The sequence below is a fragment of the Peromyscus californicus genome, unplaced genomic scaffold, assembly GCF_007827085.1.
Source record: "Peromyscus californicus insignis strain IS unplaced genomic scaffold, ASM782708v3 Scaffold_1__1_contigs__length_55948999, whole genome shotgun sequence".
Lineage (NCBI taxonomy): Eukaryota > Metazoa > Chordata > Mammalia > Rodentia > Cricetidae > Peromyscus > Peromyscus californicus.
Genome location: NW_026294492.1, coordinates 10,582,829 through 10,595,501, shown reverse-complemented (window position 1 = coordinate 10,595,501; position 12,673 = coordinate 10,582,829). Strand labels below are relative to the sequence as shown.

The window sequence follows — 12,673 nt, the reverse complement described above, 5'->3', positions numbered from 1 at the left end:
CTTGAAAAATCTCTCCATTTGTTAAACCACGTAAACTTTTCTTTCGTCGGCTTCACAACATACTAAGAAAACTCATCATTTGGAAAGTTGTATAATGAATCTATTGAAAAAATTCCAGAGAGGGTTGGGGAGAGGGTTCATTAGGTAAAAATGCTTATTGTGTAATCATGAGGACCTGAGTGTGGATCCTCTGCACCCACTTGCATTCCAGGCAGGCTTCTGTGCGTCTGAAACCTCAGCACTAGGAGGTGGAGACAGTTAGATCCCAGGGGAGTCACTCACCAGCCAGTCTAGTCAAATCAGCAATGTCTAGGTTCATTGAGAGATCTTATCTTAAGATAAGGTGGAGAGAGATAGAGCAAGACACCTGACCTTGGCTTCTGGTCTCTACGTGAATATGCATGGGCCAGAGCACCCGCAAAAGCAATCTATTGTAGATCCAAGGAGGAGTCAATATGTGGCTTGAGTTGTTAATGTACCATTAAAAATGATCCTTAAATATTTGATCCTTTCCTCACAACCGAAAAGGAAAACAAACAAATAAACAAATCAAACACACAAGCAAAAAGGAAGTATGCCACATCTTGTGGGAGCTGTGACTCTGAACCCAGCCTAGGAAATATAAACCAAGCTTGTTGTTTGCTTTCTTCCTTTTAGAAGTTATTAACTCTCTCTCTAGTTCCTACTCCCTGGTGCTTCTTGGAACAGGGGAAAAAGAGCTGCCAAGTTCCTGAAGATTTAGCCAAGAATGAAACAGCAAGGGAAGATGATGTTTTAAGCTAAAACAAATCCAGTAGAAAATGTCTTCTGCACACATTCCCCCAGTCCCTACTCACAGTACCTGATACAAACCCATCCGTCATTCCACAAGATGAGAGCAATCTTCTCCCGCTTAGACACTGCCCATGAAAATTGCCCTCAGCCCCATGTGTTGATAAAAAGAACTCAGGGAGCCCTTGCCATTCATATTGAATCTTGACCTTCCCTCAGCCTTCTCCCCTTAACTACAGGCCTTGATAGATGACACTCTTGAGTCTATATTTGTGAGAATGGGACACACCAGCTCCTCCACTTCTAGCCTCCTGCTGACTTATTACCTGCCACTGTCTTCCATCAATTTTACTTTCCAGCCTTTCAAACTGTGTAGAATCCGTTGCACAGACCAGATTGTCTCGAGGCGCTGTATATTTTCTTATGCATGCTGTTCCCTGCAGCAAGAACAGTCTTCCTTTGTAGTTCTTGATATCAAAACAGTGCAACAATCACTCAAAACTTAGTGACTTAATATAACAGCCAGCTTCTTAGTTCATTGTTCTTTAGGTCAAAAATCGGGGCAGAGCTTCAGATGGTTAGTTCTCCTCTATGTGACATTCCTAGGATCCTTCACGCTATTTCATTGAGATGGTCGGGTGGTGCTGTGGGATGTTCTGTATGGCAAATGTATTGCTAATTAGTCAATAAATAAAATACTGATTGGCCATTGGCTAGGCAGGAAGTGTAGGCGGGACAAGGAGGAGAATAAAGCTGGGAAGTGGAAGGCTGAGTCAGAGAGACACTGCCAGCCACCACGATGACAAACAGCATGTGAAGATGCCGGTAAGCCACGAGCCATGTGGCAAGGTATAGATTAATGGAAATGGATAAATTTAAGCTGTAAGAACAGTTAGCAAGAAGCCTGCCATGGCCATACAGTTTGCAACCAATATAAGTCTCTGTGTTTACTTGGTTGGGTCTGAGGGGCTGTGAGACTGGCAGGTGAGAGAGATTTGTCCTGACTGTGGGCCAGGCAGGAAAACTCTAGCTGGGAGGTGTGAGAGGATCACTTCTGTGGATGGTGCCTCAGTATTCTGTTTTGTGGCCTTTGCTCCATGCATGTGGTCAGCTTCTCACAGTAGAATTAATACCAGGGATGAAAGACTTACTACTTCCTAACTGGGTTCCACCAACATGTGTTTCCCCAATACAGGCTGCGTAACACTTGAGCCTGTACAGTGTCATTTCAGACAAATTTTATTGGTCATACAATCAACCTTTATTCTTATAGCAGGGACAGAAATACATTTTATCCCTCAGTGTAAGCAAAAGCAAAGAGTCTACAGCCATTTATAATAAAATCATCTTCCATAACTCATTAGGCATATTAATAAATATGCCCATTATGTCTTCCCATTATAACACCTATTTTCTTGGCCATGTCCTAATTGTCATTCAGATTCAACTAAGCTAGCACCTAGCTGAAATTCTGCTACTCCGATGTTTATTTCTCATTTCCCTTAAAGTTTAGACTTTTGTCTATACACAAGGCTACCTAGGATAAAGACTCCTTTTCAGCCAGCTACTTCCAGTCACTAGACATGGTCATATTCATCTGTTTTGGCCAATGATATATAAACAGCCGTATCATGGGGACTTCTGAGAAATACCCTTAAGTAAGGTGTTACATGCTTCTTCCTCCTTGTTAGCTGGAAATGGGATATAACAGCCATATTACACCAAGTAAATGGAGCCCTTCATGGAGTATTCACTACAATAGGAGAGACATAGTCTGAGTCCCAGATGCCGTGGAATACCAGGCCAGCCCCAAATAACGACTGCATATTTCTCATGTGAGAGAATAAGTGCTTCTCTTCATGTCGGGGTCTCTGTCCCACAAAACCAAGTGATTTTTATTTTATGGACCTCCACTAAGTTATTTATTGCTTTGAAAAATAAACCAAGTCGCCTCCACATTCAGTCACTTAACGCAATATGTGTTTATCATTGCTCAGTCTCCGTGCACCAGGAGTTCAGGAGCAGCTTGGTTGGGCAGTTCTGCTTTGATCCTTCTCTTAGTGACTGTCACTGGTGGGGATTGTAACCATCTCTCTAATGGTCTGCCTGTAGCTGGAGATCAGCTCTAAAGGGCCATTCCGTCACGTGACTGTGTTGTTATGTTTTCCGAAGGCCTCTCTATTCTCCACCTGTAACTGGGCTCCTGTGATGTCATGCTGTGTCTATTGGCACTTCTCCCTGCCTTCTCCATCAAAGCAAGCCACCCACCCCAGAGAACAGAGTGGTATCTTTGGTGGCAAAGCCATCACAGTCACGTGTGGTCGCTTCAGCAGTCTCTTAGGTGGCCCACAGACTTGTTCAGTGTGGAAGGGGACTATACAAACAGTTGGCATAATTGTCAAATAAAAGATCCATCTCCTGTGGGCTTTCTCACACCCCCACTTTCCTAATGGACTCCGTGTTGTGCTCACTGACAAGCAGTGATGCTTCCATTCTGGAGAGACACTGATGTTCAACATCCTCCGGAATAAATCCTGCTGTTTCTAAACCATCTATTGTCATTAAACTTGTTGGCTTACCTTTCCTCGGTTTTCACAACTTACCTGTCTCAGAGCAATTTAGATAAGGGGAGGGTCGAATGTAAACCTTGTCTTTCTTTTTTTCTTTTTATCACTGTATTTTCTCCAGCTTCTGGGCTGAGCAACCATCATTGAATTTTATGCTTTCGTCAAAATAAGCTGTCAGAAACTGGCCCAGATCTATTAGAAGGCAACATCATTCTCCCTGCCCTGGCATTCACCTTATGGTACAGGGACCAGAGAGGGGCTGGCAAACACACATAAATCCAGAGATCTATAACTCTGTATCCCCTGAAGAAGTGGCCATAAAGTCCTTCACTCCAGATATATGGAGGGAGGGAGACAAAGGGCAGCCGGGAAGAGCTGCAGAGGGACTGTAAAGCAGAAAAAGAGATCTCACTAACTGTTGGTCTCATTATAAGTAAGCCTGGCAGCGCCATTATTTATGGCTCGATGCTGACTGGCAGGCAGGCAGAACTGTGCTCTCCCTCCTCCATGCACAAAGCCTGTCTCCTCAGCCCGCCATCTTGCAGGCTCATCAGGCCCTGTGAGTGATGCTGATGGCTCCTGGGGAAATGGTGCTGCATTTGCAGTCTGAGCAGGAGAACACGGCCTGGAGGCTTCAAGTACTTAAGAACAGAGTGTGCACCTGACAGACATTCTAAATCCCAGCATCCCAGGATCCGCGCACATCTCCCTTGCCCATCACTTGCTGTAGAGAGCCATTTTATTCCAGCATAGGGAAACTGTGGCTTGTTTTCTCCTCCCCAAAGTCCTCATCCCCTGCACCTCCTATGTATCTGTGACACTGATTGCATAGGCTGTGTGTTACCTCAGCTTGTGATGACTTAGCAGGTTAAGATAAAAAACAATTTGCATAACAAATAGGATGGTCACCGACACTTCAAAATATCTAGCAGGAATGATTCCAAATACAGAAATTCACATTACCCTATCCCTCCTGTGCTACAGTAATGGGAACAGGGATTTGCAAAGGCTGATTCGAGTGCAGCTCTGAGTGACAACGTTCCAGTTACTATGGCTGCATAGTAAATTACCTAATACGGCTTAATGCATTCAGTTATTTTGTTCAGGGATCTTGTAGGTGAAGAAGCCAGTCAGGGTACAGTGTGGATGGATCACCTCTATCCTATAATGCCTAGCAGCTCTACTGGAAGACTCCAAGGGTAGGCTAGACTCACGACAAGACTCAGCCATTTGCATCACTTGGCTGATGTTCACGTTCATGAGCTCCTGGCTGGGGCTGGGGTTAGCTGTAGCACTGCATGTGGCCCAGGCCCCATAGTGTTTGTGTTTCAAAAGTAGGCGTTTCAAGTATATCCACTATGTGGTGTAGCCATAAATTTCTCTGGTCCTACCTGGCCCCTTGGTCCCGTGTTTGTTCCGGTCCTGCCTGACCCTGGGGTCCTGCAGGCACTTATAAAATAATCACTCAGAGGCTTAATATTAATTGTAAATTATATGGCCTATGGTTCAGGCTTCTTGCTAGCTAGCTCTTATAACAACTTAACCCATTTCTATTAATCTATATGTTGCCACATGGCCGTGGCATTACCGGTCTGTGGGCATCTTGTTGCTCCTTGGGCAGACGGCTGGTGTCTCCCCTCACTTCTACCCTTCTTCGTCTTGTCTTCAGTTTGAATGTACCACCTAACCTTATCCTGCCCTGCCATAGGCCAATGCAGAGTTATTTATCAACCAATCAGAGCAACACATATTCACAGCATACAGAAAGACATCCCACAGCAATGTGGCTTTTTAAACTGAACTTTAGAAGTCACGCAGCACCAATTCTCCCAAATCTATTAATTAAGGTGATTATTAAGGTCAGTTCAATTTCAAGGGAGTGATCTTTATTCCAAGAGCTCTCCATTTCAGAAGAGTAGTCCAATTCCTTCTTGATAATTAGGAAAAATTACCCCAGCCAGCACAGTAACTCCTTTCTTTACCTATTGGTTCAGAAGAATAAGCATCTAGAGGTGGCCATATGGTTGTGATAACTTCCCATTTACTGGATTCAAGATAGCCGTGAATAAATCATATTGGCCGTACAAATTTATTCAAGGCATACTCTCAACTTGAGGGCACAGATATTAAAAAGCCACTCTTGGCTGGATGTGGCATACTCCTTTAATCCCAGCACTTGGGAGGCAGAGGCAGGCAGTTTCCTGATGAGTTCCAGGCCAGCCTGGTCTATATAGTGAGTTCCAGGCCAGGTAGGGCTACACAGTGAGACTTGCTTTAAAAAAATTGTCACTGCCCACAAATAAATATATCTTGTTTTTATAATTTCTCCTTGAATTTCTGAGTAGCTGGTGTTAGTCGAGTCTCCTTAGGTATTCCCACATCTGTGGACACAACTGGCAGCCACTTTGATGGAAAGCATTGTGATTTCATTGATCCTGTTCCCTGTTGAAGACATGAAGACTGTCTGTCACTAGTAAAAACCTCTACCAAACACTTCTGGGGAACTCCAGAGGTGGCTGGTGCATATTGGCGAAAAGTGCATTCCTTTTGGGCTCTGTCAATCATCTCCTTTGGAAACCCCTGTGGATTTGTTTGGTCTGCGCATCTGTGAGCTGCCTGGCTCTCTGTGGTAAAGCTAAGGAGACGCCGGCTGTTTTCCTTTGCTAGGTTTAGTGAGCTGCTTTTCAGGCAAGCTGACAGACAACATATTTTAAAAGACTTCCCTAAATACCCAGAGTAGAAGCAAAAATACAGAAACAAAACTGGAACTTTAAAAATGAATGAACGAGACGAGCACGAGGCCCCGGGACTTGAGTCTCGGTGCTGCAGAAGCCCTGCTTATGAGAGAGAGAGAGACAGAGAGACACAGAGAGACAGAGACAGAGAGATAGATAGAGAGACAGAAAGAGGCAGAGACAGAGAGACAGAGAGGTAGATAGCTAGATAGAGACAGAGACAGACAGAGAGAGATAGGGAAAGACAGAGAAAGATAGACACACACACACACACACACACACACACACACACATATATATATATATATATATAGAGAGAGAGAGAGAGAGAATGAAAATGAACTCGGTGTATTGTTTGTGGGCTTTTGGTTTTGTTGTGGGGTGGGTGGGAGTTTGTGTGTGTATGTGTGTGTGTGTGTGTGTGACGTTTTCTGTTTGTTTATTTTGATTTTTGATAGGTTTGTTTGTTTTTGAGCTTGTAAGCTTCAAGATGATTTAATGATTTCCATCAAAATTCCGAGAAGTTTTACTTCATCCCTCTTTATCTTAAGGTACCTGTCACACCCAGCTCAAATCGATCCGTTTTCTTCATTTCCCATATTCCACCCTATGTTTTGGGGGATGCATGTTACATTTTTTTCTTCTGTAGCAAATATATGATGAACTGTTTGCTTTCTCATCAGTTATGAAGTGTGGCTCCTGAAGCATCCCCTCAAGCCCAGAGAGACTGTTACACTAGCCACCCAGCAGACCCATCTTCCTTATCCCTGATGTCATAGATTTACCCCTTTCCAGCATTTTCATACGTAACAAAGCTGAAAGAATTGTATGATGGACACTCATACTCACACTCGAGATTCTATCATTAATATTTCATATATATATATATATATATGTGGTGGTATTTTACTTGTACTGAAATGTGATTTTAATTGTATGTTAATAAAGTTGCCTGGGGGTCAGAGCTATTAGAGCCATAGCAAGTGCGTGGCGGTGGTGGCGCACGCCTTTAAGGACCTAGAGGGCGGTACATACAGGCAGTGACGAGGCAGTCACGTGTTTGGGTTTACAACCAATGAGAAGGCAGAACAGCTAGACTATATAAAGACATACACACAGGAAGTAGGCCCCTTTCGGAGAGCTCTCTTGGCTGAAGAGGATCGCTGAAGCAGGAAGGGTGAGGCTCTTAGCTCTGACCTCTTGGCTTTCTTCTCTGAATCGGCTCTGTGTTTCTTATTTAATAAGACCGTTGGTTACATCTACATCTATATATATATATATATATATATATATATATATATATATGTGTGTGTGTGTGTGTGTGTGTGTGTGTTTAGCCTTCCATTTGTTTGTCCCTTGTTGTATCCACTAACTCATTTTATATTTTGATACATATATATAACATATATATTTGTATGTTATGGATCATTTACCTTTGTTCTAAAACAGAATTTTGAAAAGCGACTCTCATTTATAAGTCAACAACTGCTAACTGTCTACACATACATTTTATTTGCACTATTTACTTATCTGTTTTTTTTGCATGTACATCTGGTCATCCATAATGGTCCATTAGGATGGACCTCTTCACCATGTGAGTGCAGCTTTGGGAATTTTTGCCATGCATTCTCTGTGATGTGCCATCCTATGGGGAAAAAAAAAAAAAGCCCAGGACTCAAACCTGGAGACCCATGTGTGGATTCTGCTCTGTTGTGATCTTGGAAATCTGTCTGCCTTGGTTTCTAGGTCTGTGAACGGATTGCCAAGCTTCAATCTGTCTTCCCAAGGGTCAGTCTGTCCATCCCAGGAGAGACTGTGGGGATGAGGGAACAACGTAACTCTCCAGCTATCGAGAGCCTATAAAAGCAGCCAGTCAGTTTGGAGGTGGCATTGAACAGCACATGCTGATTGTCACGCGTGCCACTGCATGTGGCTCTGGGAGGCTCTGTGACAATTCCATGTAACTTCAGGGTGACAAAAATTGAGGAAGAAACGACCTGATTGGAAGTACAGTGGATGAGAGTGGACAAACTTCAAATGGGGGGCTGGGGACTTCTTCTTGGCTCAAATCATGCCTGAACTTTCTCCTATTATTTTGCCTGCCAAGAGACATTACAGCAGTCTTACGATATTTACGGACGGATTGACTTGGATCTTTAGACTGCCGGAGAAAAAGGAATTTCTTGAATGACTCTCAATACGCTTTTATTATTATGATTGAAATCTATACTCTCCGTGAAAAACTTGTACACCATCCAATCAGGTAGGAATGCATGGCACCTATAATGGGTAGGATTTCAATGCCTTCATTCAATTTTGTTACACAATTTCAAATTTAACATGGAAGGGACTCCATGTGACAAACCAATTTCTTTGATCTCTGATATGTAGAAACATAAAAGGGCTAAATGCTGAATCATTAATGGCTTTTCAGCTTAATGGGCCTTTTAGTCGATAGGGACTAAAAAGCTGAGCTCATGCGAAATGAACCTATCACTTAATGATAGCTCTCTACATGGAAGAATTAAGAGACAAAAATTATTCATTTTTCTGAGACATTGTTAAGCAATTTTTGTCTGACTGCAAGGTACAAATGTGTATGGCCATCAGCAAAGTGAATTCTGATCACATTGTAGTTGATTTGAGATGTATTTGATGGGCGATTAGGGTAGAAGAATGTGGGGAAATATTCCTATTCCTAGTTCCTTTCTGCTCTACTTCATCAAAAGCTTATATAAGCATCAGATCACTGCTCTTCAAATGAATACGCCATAATGCCTTCTCTTAGGGATGTGAACCATCACCACTGTATGCACTCGGCTGGATCACAGTGATGCGGAGCTTCCCTTTCCTATGTATCTTTCAACATGGAGGGGAGCAGGAGCAGGCGTACTCAACTGTGAAGGTGACTCCTATTGTGTAACTGTCTCAGTTTTTATTTGTTTTATTTCCTTAACTTCTTCACAGAGTTAGAACTCATGTTTAGTATCTGCAATAATCTTTCTTTTAATAATGATTTATTTATGACTTAGAGTGTCTCTGAATTATAAGTATATCCTTAGTCCTTTGGGTTGCTGCAATAAAATATCTAAAATGGACTATTTTCTAGACAAAAGAAATTAATTGCTCACAGTTTTTAAGGCTGAGAAGTTTAAGATCAAAGTGTGTGTGTGCGCGCGCGCACACACACACACACACACGAAATTGGCATTGGCTGAGAATTCTGTTCCTCATATATAGCACTTTTTTCATCCTCTGTCCTTACATGGTAGAAGATTCCTCAATTGTTGTGTGTGTGTGTAATGTATATGTGTGTGTGTGTGTGTGTGTGTGTGTGTGTGTGTGTGTGTGTGTGCGCATGTGTGTGCACATGTGTACATGGAGGCAGAGGGGCATGCTGGAAGTCCTGCTCTATCACCTTCTGTCTGCTCTCTTGAGACATGATCTCTCAGGGAAACCGGACCTAAGCTACTAGCCAGTAAGTCCCAGCGATCCTCCTGTCTCTGCCTTCTGTGCAGCCTTTCCTAGCTTTGTGTTTTGTTTGTGCTGGAACATGTCCCTGAGCTTGTGCAGCAAGGATTCGCTCCCATTGAGCATCTCCCTGGCCACCTTAGTCATCTTTCCTGAACCTTACTTCATCGCTCTCCTGTTCAGAATGTTTGACATATGAATTTGGAAAGAAGACATATTCAGACCATAGAAGATAGAATTTCAACTGCATGATGATGTTGATCAGATGGCCACAGTAGCACTGAGCAACCAAACTCTTACATACCACATTTTATTTTCCTCCAATAGAGCAGGCTGATAGCAATATAAGTCTACATGTTGGCACAGCACTCCTGGTCATTCCAAACTGTTCATTTACTTCTTCAACTGTTGGAATGCTTCAGTTATAACATTCAATTATCCTTTGCAATACAAATCTCTGCCATGTGCTGCCCTATGAAGAAAAGAACACATGGATCTCAAGAAACATGTTTGTTTGTTTAAAGGCTCACCAAGTAGCTCAGGCTGGTTTTGAACTCAGAAAGGTCCTCCTGTCTCAGTCTCCCAAGTGCTAGCATTACAAGTGTGAGCCTCTATGCCTGACTCAAACACTGGTTCAGTTTTGCTCTGTTGTGATCATACACTTTCATAAGTTTAAAGTTTCCATCTGTGAAAGGAGGTTCATCTCTCCAAATCAAGAACACATCCTTTGTTCATTGGAGCTGTGTGGTCAGGTCGAAGTGACCAAGAAAAGGAAGAAGCAGAACGTAATCCCCGTATGTGTCAAAGGAAAGACAGGGAAGAGGTTGGACCAGGAAAGTTGGTATAGAGTTGAAGGCGGGTGCGCCTCTGAGGTACTGTATAACTCCAGTGGGAACTCTACCACCTCCCCGACCCAGTACCCATATCTCGTTGTATTCTCCGCTATGCTGGGTGAGAATATTGCTTTGCAGTCTGTAACTTGTTGTGATACGTAGAGTAGATAGAATGCTGGGTTTGCAGCTGGGGGCTTGAGGAAAACACATAGATGCTGTCAAAGAAATACTCTGAGTGTGTAAAAAGACATCATTTGAAAATCCTTGTGTAGTGAGAACCACACAGAAGATAGACGTAAGGGGTGTGCTCGCTCCTAGGGGTTCTAAGCTTGCTGGAGCAACACAGCAGGAGAAGGTTTTAAAAAAGTTGTTTTTTAAAAATCCTTTTTTTTTTATTCAACAGCGATATAAATTTTGCCCCGTCCTCTGTGGCTGGCACTGTTATAAATGCTGGGGACATAGTGCAGCTGGGTATGGGAGCTATTGTACAAGATGATAGTGCACTCTGCCCCGTTAGAGCTTACATTTTGGAGGATGAGGACAGACAGTGCACAAATACAATAAATGATACATGACATAGCATATCCAATGCTGACATGTGTTATGAAAAAACAAAACCCAAACAAATCACCAAACAACTGAGCAGGCCTGGGGCAGGCTGGGAAGCTGGAGCGGTGGGGAGGTGCTTGCTAACGTAGACATAGGCAGGCAGGGTAGAGTTCGGAAGGAAGGTGGTATGAAAACAAAAGCTTCAGGGCACGAGAGCGTCACAGTATATCAGGTCCAACCTCCATGCGTAAGGAACATCCCTGTCCAAGTTCCTGCTGTTCCTGGGTGTCTAGTATTTCAGACACAGCAAGCATCTGGCTAAATGGGGGTGTGTGTGCAAGAAAAGTTCAGCTGTGAGACTACAAGGTGAAAGCAAAAGGTATGTGGCTTTGGGCTAATTAAGCTTGGAGAGACCCGTTAGTCACGCTCTCGTTGTGCCTTTTAATTATACCACTGCCTAACGTCCAGAGATGGTTATTGTATAGTAAAATTTCTGAAAGGCATCTTGGGAAATTATGCTTCTTTTTAATGCAACACGTGATCATTCGGATCACAATTGGCTCTGTTTACAGTGACGGGCCTTCCACAGAGAGGCATTTGTTCGTGAATAAATGAATGGATCGATGAGTTAAGTCCCCCACTCTAGGAAATCCTCAAGCTGTCATGTCTTTATTGTCCTCTACACCCTTTCTCAACTCGGCCTCTCTCTATTCACTCTGTCTGTCATCACAACTCTGTATCTTTAGCGCCGCCGTCCCTTCTAATTTAAATATTCTCTCTCGACCTCTAGTGGATCCAGTTTCTATCTATAGTTGAAAGTCCACGGCTGGGCATGATAGTGCATATCTGTACTCTGAGCCCTGGGGAGGACTGAGTCTGAGGCTAGTCCATGTTGTAAGGTGATTTGTAGGGCATCCTCTGCTACCTAGCTCACAAGCTCTATCTGCTGCTGGAAGTCTCCATCGGATCCTCTGGCCCTCTTTTTTTTTTTAGGCGCTCCCAAACACCATTCCTGTGATACTCAACCATTAGTTTTATCTGTTGATCTGGATAACCCCTTGGTGTACTTAAAGTCCTCTCTCTGAACACTTTCTGTATTAGGGGATGGATACCTAAATGATCACGAGCATTTTGGGAGGTACTTGCACCTAGTCTTTGGTAGAAATTGACTGGTAAAAAAGGTTCAGTGACTTGAGTCGTTTTAGGCACAGATTTGCACAGAAAGGACCGGGTCCAAGACCTACCTTAGACATGAACACGGTTATTTTTCCTACTCATGGCATTCTTTTTCAGGAGCCAATTCATTTACTTCCCTCTCTTCCAATCAGCAGCGGCCGCGTCCGGGGAAGTTTGACCCGCGTGAGACGCCATAGCGCGCGCCCCTCCCTCCGCCACTCTGTTCCCGGGCAACATGGCGGCCTCCGAGTCGGTGCCGCCTTCGAGTCCCGGCTCTGCAGACGAGGAGGAGACGATTCTCTACGACCTGCTGGTCAACACCGAGTGGCCACCCGAGACAGAAGTGCAGGTGAGCCGGGCCCTCCCTGGAGGCGGTCGGCTTGGCGCGGGCGCCTGGCGTGGGGAGCCACGTCGCGGTGCCACGCAGGACGGCGGCGCGGGGATGGCAGCTGCGCTGTCGCCTGGCAACGGCGGGGCGGCGGAGGGCTGGGGCTTGCTGAGGGGGGGTCTGCGGAGTCAGCCCGGGGTCCGGGGTGGGCTGTCACCCCCCTCGGGAGCTCGGTGTCACTCT

The 12,673-nt window shown here is 44.2% G+C and overlaps 1 protein-coding gene and 1 long non-coding RNA gene across 6 annotated transcripts in view; one reads left to right on the top strand and one right to left on the bottom strand.

Moving 5' to 3' along the window:
* Nucleotides 1-7,562: 7,562 nt before the first annotated feature.
* On the bottom strand, nucleotides 7,563-12,284 carry LOC128115331 (uncharacterized). The gene is made up of 3 exons (XR_008220129.1): nucleotides 12,171-12,284; nucleotides 9,849-10,016; nucleotides 7,563-7,718 (listed from the first exon to the last, which is right to left on the bottom strand). It is a non-coding gene; the product is annotated as an uncharacterized LOC128115331 (long non-coding RNA).
* Nbas (NBAS subunit of NRZ tethering complex) overlaps nucleotides 12,210-12,673 on the top strand; it is a 281,500-nt gene continuing 281,036 nt past the window's right edge. For all 5 annotated transcript variants that reach the window (XM_052745880.1, XM_052745878.1, XM_052745879.1 and 2 more), the window contains exon 1: nucleotides 12,210-12,451. In XM_052745880.1, the coding sequence (XP_052601840.1) occupies nucleotides 12,338-12,451 (114 nt within the window). In that variant the 5' untranslated portion in view covers nucleotides 12,210-12,337. The remainder of the gene's footprint in view (nucleotides 12,452-12,673) is intronic.